Source organism: Opisthocomus hoazin, chromosome 4 (genome assembly GCF_030867145.1).
Source record: "Opisthocomus hoazin isolate bOpiHoa1 chromosome 4, bOpiHoa1.hap1, whole genome shotgun sequence".
Classification (NCBI taxonomy): Eukaryota; Metazoa; Chordata; class Aves; order Opisthocomiformes; family Opisthocomidae; genus Opisthocomus; species Opisthocomus hoazin.
In genome coordinates this window covers 82,434,298-82,457,928 of record NC_134417.1, presented here as the reverse complement: position 1 = coordinate 82,457,928, position 23,631 = coordinate 82,434,298, and the positions used below count along the sequence as shown (strand labels likewise).

The following is a 23,631-nucleotide window of genomic DNA, read 5'->3' as shown; positions in this document are numbered from 1 at the left end:
TTTCATTTTTTTCTGCTTCTATAGTTTTACACTTGCAATGGTAGAGCTAAAAGGAGATCTTTTGTTATTCTACATTTATTTATCATTTGTCATACATTAGTACTATCCCCTAGTCATACAGCCAAGATAACACGTGACTTAAGTGGCCAAAATTCCAATAAAATTGTTGTAACAATTTTTGAAAGCCTTACAGACTAACATCTCCTTGCACAAAAGATCATGCAGGTATGAAGACATCCATAAGAATCAAATACTTGTTCAGAAGAGCAAGAAAAGAGCTACACTTTCAGGCAATTTATTTGTAACCAATAATTTAACCTGCTCTAGAGTGTTCAGAGTAATGGATATGGCTCACCCTGTTGCTGTCTTAAAGGTGCAACAGAGTGATGGTGGAAACCTTGGGGCCTTCAATCTGTTAACGACTCTGAGCTCCACACTACTGCTGTTGGATTAGCTGCCAGAACTGCTCTGCATTTTCATATTCTATGAATTTTTACATCAAACTAGGCACAAATATGACAGGATGCTTGCTCTAAATTCTTCAGGGGATAGGTAATTTTTTAAAAAGTGGAAAAATTAAAAAGGGGAAAGATGTCATGATGCAGTTATCTTCTTGGCAAACTTGTTTAGCTCAGTCCATGTAACAAGTTGTTCCCCACCACACAAACACTAACATGATCTTGTACATTTGGATAATATTTTTATACAAGTCGAATGCTTTGAATCTGCTCGAATAGTTTTGAGTTCAGGAGTTCAAACTGAAAATGCTTCAAAAAGTGTAGTTTTGGAGAGCGTATTTTGGCTCATTAAAAACCAAACCACTGGCAACATTTGGAACTCCGTAGCTGACTGAAGGAAAGGGTAAGAGGTGCCTGCTATTTAAGGCAACATGCATTGGCTGCCATGCTAAATAATGTGTTTAAAGCACATCTCCATCAGCAGCAAGCGTTATGTAGCTAATTTCTTACATCATTGTTCTTTTCATTAATTAACATTTCTCAACTGTTAGTGCAATTATTGCAGTGCCTCTGTGCTGTATGTCTCTTTCATGATTAATAAGGAGTCATTATATTTCTCTTTCCTGAAGCAGTCAATTAACATGGAATACTTTCCATTAATTACTGAATGTTTAAAACCAGCGTGCTGTACCTGGAGAGCAATCTGCTCTAGGAACCTGTGACACCAATTGCTTTAAAAAGTTCTCTTTAAATTTTATTCCAAAAACACAAGCAATTTAGCTGGCTATATTAATTTGCCTCCGAAGCAGGGCTGTGAATGAGAAACATCTTTTAATCTCATGCAAGAAAAGGCAGCCATCTGGCTGCTGAGGATTTCAGAGTCAGACTCTCCCTGTCTCCCTCTGTAAATGCAGGTCATTAAAGTAATGTGTTCATCTACATAAAACTCAAATGGAATATAAAAGGTAATATTTATATACAAACAATTTAGTCCCACAATTTAAACACTCATTGGTTTTATGAAACATTTACTTTAGTCGATCAGATTAGCATAACTTCATTTGGGGGAAAAAAGTGTGGTCGTTCCTGCAAATAATATCACTTTTAAAGGAAAGAACTAGCTGCCTCTTCGAGTAAATATCTTATCATGATGCAAAATTAATAAAACAAGCTTAAGAAACAGAGTTGAGTTCAGCTATCAGTACTATGCCTCTGACCAGCTTCTAAGGTGAGTAAAAAAATTTGATATTGATATCTTTGTCCAGATTGAAACTTGTAAGATATCAGTGGTGTTTTCAACATTTGATGTTTCCTTAAAAAAACCCCAAACTTGTATACTTGATGGAAGGGGACAAAAAAGCAGCTAAACAGAAAAACAACATATGTTCAAAAATATTTCAATTTTAGCAATATGCACATCACAAGAAATCATAGGAGATTTATTTACCAAAATAGGGGATTGTGTTCAGATCATCAATTACATGGTAATAACAATTATTTAATTTAAATTCTTTGCAAGGAACCTGCCTTTTCGTTAGAGATATTTCTCTGCCTAATTCTGAACATGTTCATCCTAGTGTAAAAACGAATTCAGATTTCAATGGAATTACGTTATTGAAACTCATAGTATAAGCACGATCAGGTCACCCCCTATGTGTTAAAAGAGTTTCATAGACATTAATTAATTCTCACAGTGCTGCTGTGAGGTAAACCCCCATTTTTGTACACCCTGGGGAACTAAGGCAGAAAGGCACTATGATTTGTGAAGTCTGCTGTGTTACTTGGAGTCAGAGCTAGCATCCATGACTCCTGGATGCAATAGTTGTTCCTTGAGGCAACCTTGTTCTCCCATCCCAAAAGAAGACCCAGGCAGGTGTGGAGGGCAATGAAACTTGTGTATCAGCCACAGTGGGTTTTGACTTCAAGGTTTAAGTAGCTACAAGACAAATGGGATGGAGGGGCCAGACTGAAAAAACAGGGGAGAAGAAACGTAACAAAGAACACAAGGCATGACAGCAAGCCATACTGGATGGGTAGAAGGTGGTGTAAAAAGAGACAGAATGAAATATTTGGTGGGGACGGCTTGCGGGGTCTCCTTGAACAACGCCAAGGCTGGTGTCCACCATGGTGGTGGTGAAATGGGATAAGGGTGGCGGCAATGCCACCTGTACAACGGCCACCTCCTGGTTCGACACAGCACTGCTTTAGCATCATCCATTCAGAGAAAAAGGAGGAAAAAGCAGAGAAGGAGCTTTGCTTTCAAGTCTAGTCCAGGTTTGGCAAATGGTTTGGCCACGTCTTTAATTCTGGAAAGAAGCCCCACGCATGTGCATGAGTCCCACTATGTCAGCACAAGTCCTAGGAAAAGAAAGGCCCTGTGCTGAGCTGGCCAAAACAAGACCCTTATACTGTTCTTGTCCTTCATGGCACAGCAAAGCACATTAACGATGGGGGAAATTTTCAGTTACTCATTCTGCTTTTGCTCTGTGGATAAAAAGACCTTAATTGGAGGGGGGCCAGTTCACTATTTTGCATAAACAAGAGACTTAACTGACAAATATTTGGAGGAAGGTCTTTTATTCTGTGTATTGTTCATCCCTTGACAACACATATGGCTAATGTACTGACTCAGTCCTTTGATATCTCAACATCTATGGAGTTATTTGTAGGTAGATGATAGGGAAAGATCAGTCTGAGCAACAGTGAAACGATCAATAAGGGTGCTCATTTTTGAAGGAGCTATTTCTCTGTAGTCTGATTTAGGTCCATGAAAGTAGCTGTGTTCCCATCTGTAACAAAGTGCTCTCTTCAAATGTAGCTTTTCAAAATAAAATTATTATTCAGAGCAATGCAGTGTTACATTTTGGGTCCTCAATATATCAAAGTGACTTTTCTTGCTATCAGGAAATATGCTGGATCATTCTGAATTTTCCTAGTTGTGCAAGATTTTAAGGGCTGTTTTCAAGGGCACACATCTCTCTAATAACTTCTATGCTGTGTGCTTTGTAATAACCCTTCCAATAAAGTGAAAATCAATCCACTGCTCCCTTAGTCACAGATCTTATTTAAGAAACCCAAAATCTTCAACAAGCAGGATCAATAAAACCAAATGTCTCCCCTTTTCCCTTAAATATGGGAGATTGTGGTGCTTTAAATGGAAGGAAAGTATACCCTTCCTTTTGTTCAAACAGCAGATATTACTGCACTGTTTACAGAGACAAAATCCTGTGTCCGGTTTTCAATATAGATAATCCTTGAATAAATATATTTTTGCCTGTTTGTCAATCACAGAAATGCCAGAGACAAGCTGGGAGGCATCCCAGAGCAGGCAGCATTTCTTTAATTAGACGCTGTGCTCCCCCAGCCCCGGGCATGTGGTGGGCTGGGGATGAGCCGCTGCAGAGCCCCCACGCAGCTCCCGTGGACCACCGGCGAGGTGTGCAGGGAAAGGTGTCCCCAGGTCATAACCACATTGTAGCCTCCACACCTGCGTGCAGTGGCATCATCTCACCACACGAGTTGGCCGCGGCCCCTCCCTGGGACCAACCGAAATACAGATCATAAAAATACCGGGGAAGGGGCTTGGGGAAAAACCTATGGGGTTGAAAAGAGCTGCAGCCTTGTGCAGGACAGTGTGTGGCTCCTCACCCATCACTGGGATGCGGTGTGACACCTGGAGCCCCTTTGCTGAGTATAGCCAGCATCAGTTTGCACATGGCGTTACTCAAAGCCAGATGCAGACACACTCCTGCCCTCAAAACCCTTTGAAACTGAGACATAGAGAAATTTGCCCGATGTTTCAGAACATCTCAGGGAACCGTGTCCACCTGCCATCGAAGCTCGGTGAGACTGAAGTGTCTCTTCAAGACCTTTGGAAACCTCACCCCTTATAAAGCACTGCTGATGAATTTCAAAGCTTATTTTGTTGAGGCTTTTTTATATAAGACACTTTTCTTTGGTCATTATTAAGAGCTTTAAATCTTACTCGCTTGACATGTTGCTAACCTCCTGTACCACAGTTTCTATTAACAGTATTTCCAGCTAGGCTTCACACAATATAAATTGTTATTCATGGTGGCCTCTGCTCAGCAGAACACCTGTGGTGTTCCTATTTATATGACCATTTAGTTATTATTGGTTTGGAAACTGGAACTAGTGCATTAGTTTTTGATCTGTATTTTAACAGTAGGTGGTTTATACAAATTTTCTGGAACATACCTTGTGCTGAAAGATTGAAATTGAAATCTCAGTCACACAGAAAGGGGTTAAGAGAGAGAATTACAAATCATGTGCACAAATCATTTCTAATTGAATATCTGGCTGTGTTAATTGATTTTCATTTACATTAATATGCTGCCTTTGAAGTAGCTTTTCTTAAGACTTACCTTGTCAGGCTCAGTCTTCTGTTAACAATGGCTCTGGTCGACAGGCTAACACTAAAATAGATCTAAGAATGCCAGTTTCTAACACTGACTTTTAGTCTTGCATTTTTAGATGTTACATTTAAATACAGCTTAATGTGCTGAAATCATCTTGTAAAATGCTACTTCAGACTCCCACCGCTAAATCCTGAAGCAGTGCCCTAAGACTACATACATTACCTCACAATACTCTGAACATATCCTCAGTAAAGGTTCCTTCCTGTTCTCTGGCTTGTGGGCCCAGATAATCCACAAACCTTGGCCATGGGACAAGAACAGACTGCCAATGCTGTAATGCAAAGTCTGGAGGTCCCTTGTAATTGTTTGTGTCTTCTTACATGTGAGGTATAATTTAGGTGTTCCAGGTCTTATTTAACCTCTGGGCTGAATGTCACTGTTCTCGTGAAGCACAAGGAAGCAGATGACTGTTAACCTGATGACAAGAAAATACACAGTCTTTTAAAGGTGACCTTTTGAGAAGCTGTATTAAGAAAACAATTTTAAGGCCAGAGCTTGGAAAATAAACACTGAATTCTGGCTTTTATTTGATGTATAAAGACAGTGTTTATGAGGATGGTTTCCTCCAAATCCTGCACCCTGCAAAGTACGTTCCAGAAGCCTGCACCCTGCAAGGGAAGCTGCAGATGCCCACTTCTGAAAGAGGACAAGTGCCACAGCATATGCATTTCCAGGTATGTCTATACGCTATTAGTGTAGATGCAAGTTTGATGCACAGAAAGCTGGCATGTCTCCAAAGTAAATACATCAACTAGATCTCCAGCGAGTGTGAACACGCTCTACTCTGGCTATGGCTAAAGGTCTCCCTAGTCCCCTTGCTAAAGTCTATCAAGGAAGAGGGTCTTGGGGAAGAGCAGTGCACTGCACAACTCAGTCTCTGGTGGGGCATCCAGATAAGAATTAATTTTTAAAATAAACCTTAGTGTTGAGTGCTTGGATCAAGGTCATCAAAATGATTTGCACGGGCATGGCAGTGGAGGTGATGTGATGACACAGGCCCTGGGAATGCCTGTTTGTGCTACGGGTCTGCTGTGTTGTAGAGCGCCGTGGTGGCCTCTTCCACGTGTTCCCAGCACTGTTGCAATGCTCTGCAGACCAATCGTTAAACTTTCCTGTGCAGCTACCTGGGGTGGGGGTAGGGAGAATGCCCTGCTATTTTGTATTTGGAAATAATTTCTCCAGTTTCTCCACATGGATGAAGAAGGGACTCAGGTGCTGGTGATGAGATGTATGAACTTGGTAAATTCAGAGCACAGAACAGGAAACTTTATACAGAAGGGAGGACAGGTGGTACGTGTTGTCAAATCGGGTGCACGCTGGGGATGAGCCATGGTGGAAGCAGGCTGGCCTGAAGCCTCCTGTGTTTCCATAAATCAGAGGGCAAACCTTATGGAAGGGAAGGAGGTCTTCTGTACTCTGTGGCAGACTCTGAATTTCCCCTACAAGTGTATCCAGAGGGACTTGAGTAAGAGAAGTGCATTGTTATTTCATATTTTGTCCAGCCTTTCATATTTCTTCTGCTGTAGGAATACGAAGTAGAGATACCTGGAAATTCTTATTTACATACGCATGCATTTGATGGTGTGAACTATCACCTGCAAATCTGGCAAACCCTATACACATTTTGTGTGTTGTGGGAAGGCAGCAGTGCTGTGCAGGGGAGAGGAGAGGCTCAGCCCTGGACTGGCTTTGGGCAGCTGGAGACTGTGTCACTGAAGGGGGCACAAACAGAAAGCCCGTGTCCCTGAGGCCCCAGGGCACCAAAGGGATGCTACAAAGCTCACCCCTGCAGCCAGCAGGAACCAGTGTGCCTCTCAGTCCTCACTGGTGTGAACATTTCTGAGGGTCTGAGACAGAATTTATTGATAAATCTTCCTAATATTTGGTCATTGCATTTAGATCCTTGAAGACGAGCTGTACTTTAGACATATCCTGGTTTTTATCTAAATGTGTGTGCTTGTGTGTCTGCGAGTGCACATGCCGGTGTGTGTATGTGTGTGCATATGTTAACTTTCCTTCAAATGTTCATCTGTTCCTGAACGGCAGCTGCAGGGACTTCTACCAGCAGCAGCATTAACCTTGCACTGACCTAACCAACAAAGGTGTGAGCTGCTCCTGCATCCAGCCTTAGTGTGAGAGACGGAGACGAAAAGAGGTTTCATTTGGCCCATTGTATGAATGGGTTTGCTGTCACAAAAAGCCTAAATTCTCTTAGGGCTGTGATGTCTGTGCTGACATAAAGGTCTTAATATATGACTCACATCAAGAAAATGTTAAATGACACACTTTTTTCCCCAAACAGCTGATCATTTTAAAAATTATTTTGCTCATGGTGTTGCTGCTTTTTCACAAGTGTATACAGTGTACATTACAAAGGAAAATGGAGGTGGAATTCTTTGGTGTTAGTGTAACCAATGAACTTTGGGTCTAAAGAACATGGTTTAATCCTAAAATCTATGGCACTGAGAGGCTCAACTCACTTCAGCTGCACTGCGAGACTCACAGCAGCTGTGTGAAAGCTAACACTCTGTTAGGTGGGTTATTTGGGGATTCATAGAGCCCAAACTTAAAATTTACACATATAAATGCATAGTTTTTAAAGCCGGAAGGAACCACCAAGGTCTAGTCTGAGCTCCTTTATAATGCAGTTGCAGAATTTCACCTTGTAATTCCCTGCCTGAGCCAAACAACATGAGTATTCATGCCAGAAGTGTTTGTGCTTTAATTCAGTAAGGGAATAGGTATGATACCAGGCTGTTTATCCTGCAATCTCAACACAGCCACAGAGCCCAAATAATGCATACCAAGTATCAAATTCCCTCAAACTTGTGGTGATAGTAATAAAAATTGCTAAATGCCTTTGAATAACAAATAAATCTGATTAAACCACTCTCTGCTTATGGCTATCCTGCGAGCACGAAAGAACATAAATCGTTAGATACATGATTTATAGTATATTATCCACTTTTCTGAGTAACTCTCTCCGTTCTTGGGTCTTTGATATTCTGATAGCAATGTCTTTTGCAAATAATGCAAAATGATGTATATTTTAGCAGCTATTGGCTACATTCTCAAGAGGAAACATTCTCTAATAGCTCAGTGCTCCTGAGGGTCTTTTACAAGAAATAAAATCCAAAGTATACAAGCCAGATTTTTTGTCAAATCTTGCTTATACAAGATTTAGCTTCTGAGATCTTTTTTTCTCATTGTAAGACAAGCCCAGAAGATGTGCAACCAGAGTCCTGCATCCTGCAGACATTTGAAGGGTCAGCTGTCTACATGGTGGAGCAAATATTTGGAGTCTGAAGTCTGTCACAAAACCACTTATTGATCTCATCAGCAGGGGTAGAAGTGGGGAAATCTGGTCCACAGCAATCTCCTTGTGCATTGAACTCTGTTCCTGCCTGTACTTTCTATGGCCAGCAGTAAAGAAGGCAGAAAACAGACCCATATGGGCTGAAAAAAGTGTCAGGTGAAGAAACCTTTGATTTCTTCCTCCTATAGGTGAGGATAAGAAGGGAAATTGATTGTAGATCATATTTAATGTGGTAAACTGAATTTTGGGATAAAGTGCACTGAAGACGCTGTATCTTCTCACCACTCTTTGCCAAGCTCTGCATAACATTTATAGCTGTTAAAAATCTCTGACAACATTGTCATCGGTGGCCAGGTCTGAGGGGACCTCTTATTTTCTGCCATGAAAGATCTGATGTTGAGAATATTTCCTGCAATACTAGTGCTTTGTTTTGGCTAGCACTGTGATTCCCAAACTAGAACTTGTGAACCCAGCTGAAGTCATACCAGAAATATACGTAATTAGGAGCCTGGTGGAAATAAAATTGCAGAACCAGGTCTCACAACATGACCATGAGAGAGAAAGAAAGGGAAAGACATGACCTCAAAGTGCACCCAGGGTTGGGAGTGTCTCTAGATAGCCTTGGGCACTCTCTTCGGAAGCTTTCAGACCCTTCACTGTGGTACATGCCATGGCAATGCCTGCAGCCCTCTCTGGAGTCTGTTTGTCTTTCTCATTTTCCCTTGTGAAAGGTTGGTGTTATTTTACATTCAACTCTATGCTCTCTACTTATTAACTTTGAATTTTGCTCCTCAAAATCGCTGTTTGGGTCCCTCTTCTAGTTTCCATCTCTTCTAGTTACTGGAGCTGCCCGCACCAGACCCACAAATAACCTCTTCTATGATGATTTCACATCTCTATCCTTCCCCCTTATTAGGAACGACCATTCCCTTTTGCCTGGGACTCTAAGCTTTCATCAGTTTCTGGATCTCCCTGCTAACTTAACCTTTTCTCTTCATCTGCCGATTCAGCAGTTTTGCTACCCATTTTCCTTGTACCAGAGCTCTTAACCTGACCAAGGAGCCCATGGTTCTTGAAGTGTCATGTTTATGGTGGGACAGGGTGAGCGTCCCTGTGCCAGCTGCCAGCAGGTCTGCTGGGGGCTAACACAGGGTTAGGAAATTTGTCAAGAAGATGCAGTGGGAAAGGCCGACAGGATCAGGATTGACTGAGCTGCCTTATTAAATTAAAAAAACCTAAACTAAATTACTGAAACTCTGTGGCTTTTGGGACATGTAGCTGAGGCACTGGCTGCTGATTTTGGCCCAGGCTTGCGCTGCTCTCACCACAGCAACCCTTTGGCTGAACCCATCATTGCATGCATGGCTGTTTGCTCTGCAAAACGTCCTGCAGATTTTCTCAGTGCAATGCAACATACAAATGTCCAAACCTCTGAAGCATTTGTATTGCCACAACACCACTGCCATTCCTACAAATGTTGCCTTTTCCAGCCCTTTTCTCAGCCTCAGAGCTTTTAACAGTCCCTGTTGAGAATAAATATTTGCTGTTCAAAGCAGGGAATAACAATTGCTGACTTTTTTTTTTGTCTAGGAAAATCCCATGCCCATCTGAGTTACAGTACAAATAAATAATAAAAATTGCAGTAATGCACACAACATTGCAATAATAATCAAAGATGAGAACTGCAAGATATTTTTATTATCCTGGAAAAACTTTGTGTTAGATTCTTTTTTTCTTCACAGACTGTAATGGTCTTTAGATCTGTGGCAACAAGGAAAGGATTCACTGAAAGTGCTCAGCAGATGTGCTTGGAGGAAACCCAACTTCTGAGACTGTGCGTTACAGTCCACATCCCCATCAATAGCAAATGTGATTCTGTTTGCTAAGCTGATATTTAATTCACTGGCTAATGACATTCAACACCACAGAGAGTGCAATATTTCAATTCTTGAACTTAAATTTGTTTATTTTTTTGAGTGCATATGAGTCTGAATTTGGAAAACCCAATGCATCTAAAAACAGTGTGGGAGATCCACTGAAAACAGTTTGGCTTTTCTGTTATCTTTTCATGAATAAATGAAAACATTATAGCAGAAGTTGCTCTTTATCCTTCATGCAAACACAACAGTTGTGATGATTACACTTAGCAGAGGGCGGATTTTGTGAATCTGTCAGTATTTCCATTTGCTGGTTCAGGCATACATTTTTCTGCCAAAATGCCAGGCTTCGCTAAGCCTACAGACTAATTTAACTTCAGCAGGTCATCCGGTTGAAGCTAAGAGCAAAATTTATGCATTTGCATTAAACAAAAGCTTTATGCTTTTTTTAAAGATTATGTTTATATTGGCTTTTAATAATTGGGCCAAATTCTTGGCTGATGTAATTTGACTGAGTTCTTAGGCATGTTATTCCAGGAGAGAATTTGATCATAACATTTATGTTTTTATAACTATAATGTAACGTCTTTTTCATATAGACCTGCATCTCTAACTAATGCACATAATATATTAACTATGAGTGTAAGTATACATGCATGTATAGATATATACTAATAGCATAATAAGTATGCATCTCTAACTAATGCACATAACATATGAGTGTAAGTATACATGCGTGTATAGATATATACTAATAGCTTTATAAGTATGCATCCAAACACACACTCTTTGTTTTCAGTTTGTGATAGTCATCACTTGCTATTATTTAACGCTCCAAATTAAGAATGGTGAATGTGTTGACATTTCATGTGCCAACATGAAATAATTATGGAATTATTCTACATAAATATGTGTTGTATTTACAGGACAGAGCAGAAAGCCACAGAGGGGGCTGTGACATGAAAGTTCTGTAATGACATTCAAAATAGTAGAAATAGCAGCTTTTAGGGCGCTTTATCCAATGAGGTGCAGAAAAGCTAAGTTTATCTGCGTGATGGTTGATTTACAAGTTTTGTGGTAAATGATCCAATAGGAGCAGAGTGGATGTATTTTATCTGCACATTGAAATTCTATTGGCAAAAATGCTGCAAAGAGGGTTTATTTTTTTGTCACACTGTAAAAAGCAACTAACGACCCATGGAGAATTTTGGAAAACATCCTATTTACATTCCGTCCTATTTATATGTTCTGTTTTTGCACACAAAGGAGGTCTTTGTTTCTACAGGGTTTGTCAGCACCTGCTAGTTATTTCCTACCAGTAGCTGTAGTCCTCTGTGGCATCAAACTTCGTTTCCACATGCAAGGAGTTTTGCAATGCATAGACATCAGGTACCTGGCAATTTTGTCTGTACAGGACATGGTGATGAGCTGCTCTCCCAGCAACACGCCGTCCCACGTCTGAGCTGCATTATGACACCGGACGGGAATGGTTCCTTCTCCAGACTCAATCTTTGTTCGGAGGTGCCCGCGGTATTTTCTCACTATGTGCTTGCTGCTGTTCACTGGGCAAAATAAACATGAGAGGCAAGAATTAAATATTTTTAGAAAGAAACCGAGAGGCTGTGTTGATGTCATAGCTTGCATTTGCAGGACCATCTGTGGAGGTCCTTTAAGTTGGATGCAAAATTAGATGAGATTACAGCCCAAGAAAGCAGCACAATGGAGAAAAGTATGTGCTCCCTAGCATGGTTGTCTTTTCACATCAATCAAAACTTTTACACGGTAAATGCTGTGCTCAAGTTTCCATTCCCATTCCTTTCCATATTTACAAAGAACACAGGTGCTCTGTTTTTTTAAAGAAAGAGTACACTTTTTTTTTTTTACTCCACACTTAGAAGGTTGAGCTGTGTCAGGAGTATATTTGGAAAACCTCAGTTCATTGGCTGTGATGAAAGACTAAACTGTCTGACCCGATCCGGTCCAATACCCTAGGGTGATATTCAGTGGCATTTTCTGAATAGTTTCAGAACTGAGGTTCTAGTTTATTATCACCAAATTTTACTGCAAATTCTCAAAAGCTCAAGTTTTAAACTCTGGATCAAAAGCAAATAAAAACTTGCTAGCTTTTAATTGCTTAAATTCCCTCTATAATCTCCCTAAAGGGAGGTACACTACTGCTTTGTGTCATACCAATATCTTTCAGGCAATTGCCCTCTGTCACTTCAGTGACTACTTTTCAGTAGTGCCCAGCGACAGGACAAGGAGCAATGGGCACAAACTGAAGCACAGGAAGTTCCATCTGAACATGAGGAAGAACTTCTTCCCTCTGAGGGTGATGGAGCATTGGAACAGGCTGCCCAGGGAGGTGGTGGAGTCTCCTTCTCTGGAGATATTCAAGACCCGCCTGGACAAGGTCCTGTGCAGCCTGCTGTAGGCGACCCTGCTTCGGCAGGAGGGTTGGACTAGATGACCCACAGAGGTCCCTTCCAACCCCTACCATTCTGTGATTCTGTGATTCTGTGATGTTATATATCTGAGTGCAAGGCTCCTTCCTTTGTGGTGGCGTGAAGCAAGCAGCTAATGCACTTGTCCTGTGCTCCAGGGAACTTGACTGACTCCTGTCGATATGCAGTAAGTGCAGAAGATAATGACCTTTCTAAAGTACTTTGTCTTCATTTTTATGAAAAGAGAAAAAAATGAAGTTCATTATCAAAGTTTCTCCTACCCTCTTTATACTGCTACTTTAACCCTGGATATTTTGGCTGTAAAAGAACAGCAATGTAGGAGGAAGGGAATTCTCTGGGTCTGCTCACCATCTTACTCTCAGAGGGTTTCACCAGAAGACACCTTCTCTGTGAAGCAGACCATTCACTATGCCCCTTGAGCGCAAGTGAAAATAGCAAAAGATGGTACATGATGGCCTTCGCTTTCAAGGAAAAGGAGCGCTGCTTCTACAGATGGCTTTTGCATGTATTTCCACCTCTCCAGTGTATTTTTCCATGGCCTGCCCCTCAGGAGGACCAGAAGGCCTCTGCTTGTGAAGGTGATGCTCCTCAGCCCTCAGCAGGCTATGGGGCTGCCTGGGTTCCTGACACAAGCTAGCACGGGGTGTCACAGTTTGCTGGACTGATCGAACCTCCGGCCATGAGCTGCTGTCTCTGTGCATGCTCCTCAGCTGCCCGCTCTCTCCGTCATTTTTTTAACGTCTTTCCTTTGTCTGTGCTGTAAGCAACTGATTGAGTTCGGTGGCTGCCAATGGATGGTTTACAAAAAGGGAATGAAAAAATAAATCACTTCAGCCCAGTGAGACAGGCAGAGGCAGCAAACACATGTAGAAGAGCAGAGTCAGCTGTGACCTGCCAGCAGGCGGGTGGCTGAGCCCCCACCGACTGTTGCCTCTTCGCTTTCTTCCTGCCTTTTTAAAATTTAAGGAGGTGGTGTGTGTGCCAGCAGTGGGCTGGACCACTATCAGTTGGATTGACTGGCCATGGCCAAACCCAGTTCCCACCCAAAACCAGGCTCCATCGTATCTGAAACGTTTGCAGATACTGTAGGGTTTGTTTGTGCTGCTGCAGGATCCGAGGTTGGGGGAGAGCAGTTATTGCACTGCCATCCCCGTCAGCAGCAGTGTCCCACTGGGGGACGTGGGGTGTTCTTGTCCCAGTTGTCACAGAGCACCTGAGACACTGCAGTAACCACCTGACTTGGAGTATTGGGGCTTCTCAAACTTCAGTTCCGAGTGAAAATGGAAAGACCCGATGGAGAAATAAAAACTTTGCTAAGCAAAAATGCCGAAGTCTGAGAAATGCCTCAGATTCCTCTCCCCTCAAATTGCTGGGCTGTGCCAACACTGTCGGGAAACCATTTTCATGGCCATGTGTGCTGATCCTATGTACATCCCTCTTGTCTGGGATGCCTCCTGCAGTATTATTCAGAGATGCTCTTTGGATGGGATTAGCTGTCTGGGAACTGGTCCATCTTTTTCTTGGGACTCTGTGGGGAAACTTGTTTTTTAAAAACTTCAAGCAGTGATGAGCAGCATTTTTTATTATTACACCACAGAGTCGTGGGGAAGGTACCATGAAATTTGGACAACAAAAGGAGAAAGTGATCACTTCTGCTTAGCAAACACATCTAGCTGAGAAACAGTGAGAAATGTATAGCAAACCCACTTTGCCTTAGTCTGCACACACTGAGAACTGATGGCACGGCAGAGCTAGACCTCTGCCAGGGAAGCAGTGAAGAGTGACTCAAGAGATTAGTGCTGTTTCGGCTGGTAGAAAGTTTGACTTTAAGCAAATCAGTTCTCTTTTCCTAAGCTTTCCCGCAGGTATAATGAAGATAATGATGCTTCCTTCTTCTGCAAATTCATTTAAAGGCACTGCTCAAAAACTGTTTATGAAAACCAGATGCTATCCTTTCAATATAGATCTACCACAGGAGTCCACCTGCTGGAAATCCCCCAGGACAAAATGAATTTTTAGTGTTTCTTTCTCCATCTTTTTTTTAGAAGAACATTTTCTCTTGCTAGTTCTTTCTCTCTCCATTTTCCATCTCTCTCTACATTCCTCTCGCTTTCTCAGCTCCCACTCTGACCTTCCCCTGTAGGTGCATTGGTCTCCCAAATTACTCTCTTTTGCAGGTAGTTCACCATGTTGATATGCCTACATTTTGCATACGTGCAAAGGGGCATGTAACTGCTAGGGAATTTAAGTGACTGCATAACAAGATGAGCAGTCCATCATCTATGTGACTTTGATTTCACTATGTAAATAGTACCTAGTGAGGGGCAAAGCATCCCACAATGTGCTGACAGAGATAAGGAGAGAGCCAGTACAGGGGAAGAAGCAGCAGCAGCCCTGCAAACAACTGTTGAGCACTTGGGGGATTTAAAGCATAGAACAACAATTTGAGGGGAAAGAGGTCTGACACATTTCTGTGAGACTGGAGGGGGGGTGTCTGCTTTTTCACTTTTTGCTTTGTCTCTTTAGTCTTCACAGTTTCCCTCAGGACTGAGGGAAATATACAAAGGCCAAAGCACTCCATGTCTGGTTGTTATTGTAGCATCTCAGGCCTGGCCTACAAGTACCAGAAACTGAATAATAAAGTTTTTAAAAGCATTTAGGAAGTGAGTGGAAGTGCACAGACCATCTCAGTTTCCAAATGCTCATGTTAACTCAGCCCACGTGTCAAACTTTGCTCCCCGTAATGCGCGTTCTACCCAGGGTGCAGCCAAGCAGACAGCATTAGCTGATAGGATTCAGGCAGCTGTGGCCAGGGCACGCTTACCCTGGGATACACTTCCACAGCACTGATAAGGAGTTTTAGCTGCTCAACAGCTATTAAATTCAATGGCTACGGTGTGACTAAATCCCTGTGCTGTACTGCCTGTCTCAGGCTGCTCACATTACTGAGATAGCCAGCACACATGCTCCAAAAGATGATCTGTAGCATTTATATAAAATACTAACAACCCAAAGCTCTGAATACTTTCAGATTGACAATGATTAAATAAATCCAGATCTGAAATTGGAATGCACTTAGTTCTTTTTTAGCATGTCATTAAGTAGCACAGGAAGATATAAATATTGAACAAAGAAAAAAATGAGGCTCTGCGTGTTTTGCACTGAAGCTGCAGACAGACTCTAACACATAAGCTGCTTGTCAGTGTAAAAAATGCAGTCCACTTGCTGGCACAGCCTACTACGGATCATTTTAAAGCAGTCTCAGAAATATATTTATTTATGCAACTTAAAGTCACAAACTACAGCCTACTGCTGTTCTGCTGTTCAGTGTGATCAAAGCATCAGTAACTGTAAGCATTTCTGATCTTTGCTGTGCTGGTTCTCCAACTGCTTAATCTCAACTAATTGCAGGGGAGAAGGCGTCTGAGGATGCCACTTCAACCAGAACAAAATGTCAATTCAAGCAGGAATTGGAAAGGACAAATTTAAAAATCATTTGGAGTGGATTTATGATGTGTGCTACACTCAGATGTGGTAATTACTCCTGAGAGTTCCTAAAATAAAAAGGCACTGGATTATTAATCATTAGATTATAAATTTACACAGGTGCCTTGTATTTATAATCAGTGAAACCCACTGATTTCAAGGCTCCCCCCTCATTTTTGTATTTTCTGCAGGACCAGTTCTGGCTCAAATGGTAATGAAAAAGAGCCACTCCATATTTATTATTTAGTTGAAGAGTGAAGAGGAAATGGATGGTGATTAAACAGAATCACACAAGTAAGGCTCTGTCTGAAATGTTGCATGACTGCCTCAGAGGTTCATTTCCTATTTCCCTGCTTCAGTGGAGGCTGTTCTCTCCTCATGAAAGAAGAAATAAAACAGCCTATCTTGCATTTTTTCATTGCTGGACCCTCTATTCGTCAGCTTGGTTTATAAATCTTCCTTAGAGTGATTTGAAACAAAGGGGTGGAAAGAGAAGTGTTAACATCTGACTTTTTGTTTTTTGATGGTTATTAAAGATGCACTTTCCTCAAGCAGATGCTGAATAAATGTACAACATTACTATTTCTGGAAGTGTTGAAGTGAGCATCATGGCACACTGAATGCTTTGGATGTGTCTCCTTTGCTGGGTAGGGTGGCTGGTCAGATAAATCTCTGCTGTGTCATGCTTTGGTGACCAGGAGAGAGTGAGGCTAAAATGCAGTGGACCAGCTTTCGAAAGCAAGAAACTTTAGGGATTTTTCTGAAAGAAGACAGGAGATAGGAGAAAAAGAATAGATCCTCTCACAAAGTGCAAAGCTGAATAGTGTCTTCTTGAGAGTAGGATTCATGACAACAAGGGCTAGACAGGTGAAAGCAGTGATCTTGTCTGAGGGTCTTTGGTGCTACCGCTGCAGTGAGTGCAGGGATGCATCCTTCCCAGGCGGGAATACAAACACCTGCCTTGCATGGGCTAAACGTACATCCAGCTGAATCCCCTAAAGTCAATATATGCTTTTAGAATGTAGGCCAGGAGGCCTATTGCATCTGAATGTGGTCCCAGGGGAGCTCTTCTGCTCCATCCCAGAGCCACACATCATTAAGCCCTGTATACAAATATAAATACTGAATACATACTTTATCTGAGAATGCTACAAAACCTGGGACACCTGTAATTTGTGGCATGGAAATGAAAGTTGAAACTGAACTTCTTTACCTTTTCTCTCCTCCCTGCATCTTTCCCAGCTGAAATCCTGGCTTTGGACTGCAATCAGGTATACCATGACCTGATAAAAGCTGTTACCATCAGCATGTTATTCTTTCTCCTCATCATTAATCTTCAAATAAAATTTTTGAATCTTTCTACTTTTTCCATAATTTTTCATCTGCCACTAGTTTCAAGTGATGTACAGACAAGGTGTGAAAGCAAAGGCAATTTGCCCATTCATAGTTCATCAATATGTGGTGTTTAATCCATAAGTAGAATCAGTGATGGGAAAAACTTGAAGTTTGAATCCAAAACAGAACAGAAATGACTGCATTATTCATCCTTATCTGTTTTAAGTACGTATTAATTAAATTATGATTTTTGGTTTGAGCTGTGTTGTTAGAGATAGTAACTGTAGGCAGGGTGCAGGAATGGCACTTCATCATAGTAAAGTTCATCACCGAGTGTTTTAAGAGTGAAAACTCTTCATTTTCTTCCATCAAAATGCTTTCATATATGATCAGTGAGGGGCAAAATTTCATCTGTTCAGGTGACATAGCATTTTACAAAGACGTTTTATTACTTTTGTAGAATAATATGAAATGTGTTGAGTACTCATCCTAGGGAGAAATGCTAGAATTCCTTTATGAAACTGACTGCTAGAGAGGAGAACGGCACTCTGACACGTGAAATCCATTTTGCCATTGTGCTAACTTCTGAGTAAACCCTGGTGTCTCAGCAAGCTTTAACCCCTTGGGACAAAAAAAAATATATATATATATCCAAGAAATAGATCAAAATATGTACCCTACAAAGTATTTTCCTCTAATGTCTGTCTTTGAGGAACCCCTGGGATCAAAACTTGAGTCACTAGTTAAAATTATCTTTAAAACAATTTTTTGGCAATAAAGTCATACATTGTTTCCTCTGAGAGCTGTTACAGGCAAAGAGAAATGAACAGTCCTGGGCCAAGCATGGAGGAGATCTTCTATGCCACCTACAAATCCAGGCTGTAGACTTCAGCCCGCTCTGTAGTAGAAGTGAATTAGTATGTTGAAGCCAAAAGCACAAGATTTATCAGCAGAATTAAGATGCTGTGCATGTGGCAATCAAGGAAAGTACAACTCAAACACTTCAAGATTATTATTTTTAATTACTAATTGCTCCTCTCATGTAAAATCAGATGTGCAAGCCGTTGCTTTGGAAGTGCAGCTGCTCCCGCAGAGTGAAGTCTAGAGCCCTGGCAAAGGGCTGCAATGGCACTGTGAATTGTGTGATGGAGAAAACTTCTCCCTCTGAAGCCTTCCTGAGCCTTGTCGCCAGCCACAGCGGCACTTTAGCTGGTCCCCAGCAATGATCAGCTCGTCTTTGACAGTACAGGGAGCTGCTGCTGGTGCCCGGGTCAGCAGCTGAGCAAAGCCAGGGCAGTGGCTGGAAGCTGTGTGTAGAAAGCAAGATGCCTCAATCATTCAGAGTCCAGTTGGGACCAGCTGTTCACCTATGTCCTAAGCTATACATCGTCGTATCGTCTTCCTATTTTTTTGTTTTTAAATGAGAAATGTTTTCTCTTAAAGTTAGGCTTTATCTTTCAAATATACTTTGTGTGAAAAATTGTCAGCATCACTGGAATTGTTCATTTGGTGACAATTCTCTCCCCTGCCATGTTTTAATCAAAAAGTTTACACAAACATATAGGGAATGTGTTGTTCATCATAACCCTCTTTCTTTTATCAACAAAACATGCTGTTATTCATGTGGCTTTGGGATTTTTGTTGTTGTTGGGGAACTGAAATCTTCAAGAGTGATTTAAGAAAAGTGTTGTGAAAGAAGTCAGCAAAATAGGAAAACAGAAAATGAACCCCGTGAGACAGAAACAACCGAAATCTGACAATAATATTGACAGATATTCAGCTCCCCTGTGCTTGGTATGAGCCTAGAGAGGCTGTGGTTCCTGCTGCATCACCAGACATACCCTAGTTCATCTGCAGCTTCTGGAGTTGCAGATGGAAATTACTGAGTAAAGTCCTACAGTCTCTGGCTGGAGAAATTCAGTCTAGATCATCAGGAAATGGTCCCCATTGGCTTTAAAAATCTAGGGGTTGTAATTGCTAAATTATTCTGAATAATGACATAATAGTGATTAGAATGCACAGTGCTTTCCATTTTATTATCCTACTCTGAGCATTAATTGCCCTTCCTCAAAGTTGTGACAGATGAATACCTTTTATTACCATTTTACAGGTAGAAATAGAAATGACCAGAACAAGGTGAGTTGCTCAAGGCTAGCTAGAGAAGTACCAGCAGAGTCATGGTTAGGATTAAGTTGTTTGACACTCTCACGCAGCGGTCTTCAGATTTCTCTTTTCATATGACTCTGAGAAACTCCCCAGGTGTCTAAGGACTTTCAAAAGTCCCACAGAGATCTTAACTGGACCTGGAGTTGCCTGACAAGCTTTATAAAACTCAACTCATGAATTTTACCTGTGACTCCCATTCAGTGGAGGGGTAAATTAGACCAAATTAGATCCTGGTGGGTGTAGCTTTTGCCCACGGGGATTTTTCTCAACTATGTTTTGATCTGTTCCATTCAAAATACGTGCTATTATTAGGTGCATATCTCTAGCAGGGTGTGGGATGCTGGGAGTGGAACTGGGGCAGCCATGTCCAGGAGCACGCGGTCTCTTTATTTCCACTTCAGGGAACCCTGGAGAACCTAAGACATTATTATTCCTTGAGCTGGACAAATCTGGGGACAAACAGCTTTTCTTGGTGAAATTTTCTACTACTACTCTGAAAGCTTCTCAGCCGTGGCCTTTTGCTGATTAATGTTGCCTTTTTAGCACATCTGAACATTGTGTCCAAATGCAGTATTTTACAAAACAGAAAAACCCATAACAAAGCAGAATCAATAAATACAGTGCAATTCCCTCTGGTGATTCAAACATTCTGCTAAAATTAGGATCTGATTATAGCTGTGGAAACTCATTTTCCTGAATCCTAACAAACACATTTTGCTTTACATGAAAGATTTTCAAAGCTGTGGTCAATGTTGGCTTTGAGCAATCCATAGTTTCCAGCATATTCTTCCTCTTTTCCCAGACAGACAGACACCACGCTGACACATCCTTCTAAAAAATCTTATTTTCTGGTTTAAAACTTCCCCTGAAACAGCAAAACCCAAGTAAGTAAAAGCAGCCAAGAACATCACAAGGAGAGGGAATTGGGACATTTTCAATGCATTGTCAAAGCCAAAGAGTTTTCTCATGATGTATCAGTTCTGACAAAGTTTCATAAAAGAGACTGAAGAAAGGGAGCTGTTTAACTCAGCTGATAGTGAATTCACTGGACCTCCGATGCAGGACTTGGGAGATACAGGCTGAAGTTCTTCTTTGAGCCTAAGTGGCCTTGAATAAAAAAGCTCACCCTGAACCAGGCACGGAAGGAAATGAAGTAGAATTTTTCCTGCCCCTTGTTAGTGTGCTGCTGACCAGGAGACATGAAAAATACAGAATGCTATCCCACTTTCACACAATTATTTTATTTCAAAAATTTCCCTGACAGGTTTTGATTTCTTTCCAGCCCATCAGTACTTTGAGACCTGAAAGTGACATGGTTATTCACTAGTCAGCTTTAGCAAAACTCCACTAAAAACCTAACTACCCAGCCTGGCAGAGATTAATAACAAAATATGAGGCAATAGCAAATTTTCACAGGTTGATTAATTGGCAGTGAAATCTTTAGGACTTCCAGTACAGCAAAACAACAGCCTCTTTCAGAGGCGTGTTCTGGGATCAAGCATAATAACACCAACAATAAAACCACGAGTGCTTTCACAATCTCACCACGCTCTTTCTAAGCCTGGACATCACTAGCCTCTCTGTCAGGTTTAGGGGCTAGAGCTGACCCTAGGGATTGGCAAAAGGTTTAGCATGGCAGGCTGTGTAGAGCATCGGACCTTTCCCTTGGATTACCAAAAGCGATGGGATTTCCAGCAGCCAGAACATGTGGACCACATATTTGCAGATCCCCTGACACTACTGCTCTGTCTGAGCAATGGGTCTATGGTCATGGAGATGTAACAGCTACTGCTTCTGCAGCTTTTCCCTTGGGCCATGTCAGAAGGGCTGCAGGGTTCACAGCAAAGAGCTTGGTTCTGGTCCCCACGACATGAGTCTTTCCTCTCCTCTCTCCTTCCTCTCACTCCCCTGCAGCCTTGGAAAAGCAGAGAGTGAGTAGGAGGTGCTGTGGGAGGAAAAGCTGCTTGCAGTGCTGGAGATGGGTCAAACCATTGCCTGCAGGTCCTGTGTGGGTGCTGTGTGTTGGAAGAGGGAGAGGAGCTCCACTCATCTCAAAGCTTTCCTGAGTCCCCCCACCCTTTACAGGCTTTACGTCGCTGTCTGTTGCCCATTCCCCCCATCACAGCTGAACATCACAGACCCCTCCCCCCAAAACTTTCCCATCCTCACCACAGCTGTCTTGTCCCAGGGTCCCACTGACCACTCTCAGCCACGCTTCCTTCTCCTAAAATCCCTTTGCCCATCTTCCCCAGAGTAAGGTTCCCCCTCAGTTGGATGCTGGGGAGAAATCTTCGAACTGGCTACACGCAGCACCACCTCCACACCTGGGAAGCCCAGGGCTAAATCAGACCACTTCTCAGAGCTGCAGCGCTCAGGAGGACAGAGGACCGTGCACCTGGGCTGGGCTCTGCGGTTATCTTTGCCCATCCCGGCGAGGAGTATGCTTCACCTCTGCTCCCAGCCGTGGGTGATGTGTGTAAGTGATGGAGAGCACTAACCAGAGGGGACAGCCCTGTGGCCATGCTTTCCCTCCTAAGTTAACTTGAGTGAAAGCAGCTGCACTCTGAGCCAGCATTTCAGACACCTGGCAGGTTTGAGTTAGAAAACAGGGCAATTACAGAACTGGACTGCTAACAGACCTGAGCAGGGACGTAAGATGCTTGACAGACCAGCTTCCAGCTAACTGTAGAAAGTCTTTGCAGTTCCTCTGTATTCAGCTGGGTAAGTTGAGGCTGTGTCCATGGTACACGTGAGAAGGGGCCATCACTTCAACAGTACTTGATCTCAAAGGAGGCTGACAAACGGTGCTGCGCTCACACCCCAAACCCAAACCTTTTGGATCCATCCCAGTCCAGTCTTAACGAAGCGAAAGGACAATTTCCCCTCACCCTCTTTAATAACCAGTTCCCTAGCCCCTGAAGTAATCCAACAGCTTCATGCTGTGTCTGCAATTTCTGCAGCATCCTTTACATGACAAAGCAATCTGAGCTGACCATAATAATTCATCCAGTGTTAGGATTATTTCTCCCAAGGCAGTGTTCAGCATTACAGTGTTGTGTACATTTTTTTTCTTTTGTGTTACTTCTGGGCATGGTTCTCTATGATAATTTTTTTCTCAGGTCCCCCAAGGTGTTGTTCTGCTCAGTTATATGAAAAATAGGAAAATAATGCACCTTCATCCCAGTTCCACAGATGGGCCATTCATCAGCATAAAATCAACTTTACAAGCTAGGAGGAAGCTGCCCCATGCACTGACTAGCAAAGAATTTCCAGTACGGTTTCCCAAGCTGCAGCAAGCCAGCCATCACAACAGAGCGATATGATACCTGGGAGCACTTGTACAACAGAAACAAATAATAGTGTCCAAGCCCAAAGGATGGCTTATGGTTGCCCTTGATTTTTGTACAGGGGCAGTATATCAATCTGTTAGGACCTGCATTTTCTTGTAGTTACAGATATCTAATTTCTTTTCATATCACTGAGATATTTAGATGGTTCTTCTTGAACTGCTTTCCCCCTCTTACCATCTACTCACAAGATCAGAATTTGTGCATTTAAACAAAACATGAGATTGGCAGCAGGAAGGCAGGATTTCTTCCCCTTGCATGTCCAGTAAGGTTCACTAAACCCAATGGTTTGGGAGGGATTTTAGCCCTTTAAGGTGCCATAAGCATCCTTATTGTATTTCCATCCTTATAGCTGCTTGCAGGACCCCAAATGCAGAGCTCTTGGGCTGAGACTCTCCTGACAGTCTCAGGAGATCATTTGTGTCCATCTCTTGGAGACGAACAGGCTCCTTAGATGGCTGCTGTTTATATCTGGCCCTCTCCAGCCACTCTGCTCAGGTTATGACTTTCAGGAACTCTGATTTGGGGATCATATACTGATGAAATCTGGGCCAGCCCTATCTGAACACAGAGTGCTGAGTCTCTGGTGTGAGCAGGGCAGCCCTTCGAGGCAGCTCCAGTTTTGGGGGTTAACAACGAACATTTTATCTGAGAATGAGATATAAAATCCAGCAGCCAGAGTCAAGCAGGGAAAGCACAGTTTTGTACAGTGAAAACAAGCTTGAAGTACAGAGCACAAACT

At 42.2% G+C, this 23,631-nt stretch overlaps 1 protein-coding gene across 2 annotated transcripts in view; it reads right to left on the bottom strand.

Moving 5' to 3' along the window:
- ADARB2 (adenosine deaminase RNA specific B2 (inactive)) overlaps positions 1-23,631 on the bottom strand; it is a 328,225-nt gene that overhangs the window by 12,327 nt on the left and 292,267 nt on the right. For both annotated transcript variants that reach the window (XM_075419720.1, XM_075419721.1), the window contains exon 7: positions 11,484-11,652. In XM_075419720.1, coding sequence (XP_075275835.1) covers positions 11,484-11,652 — 169 coding nt within the window. The remainder of the gene's footprint in view (positions 1-11,483; positions 11,653-23,631) is intronic.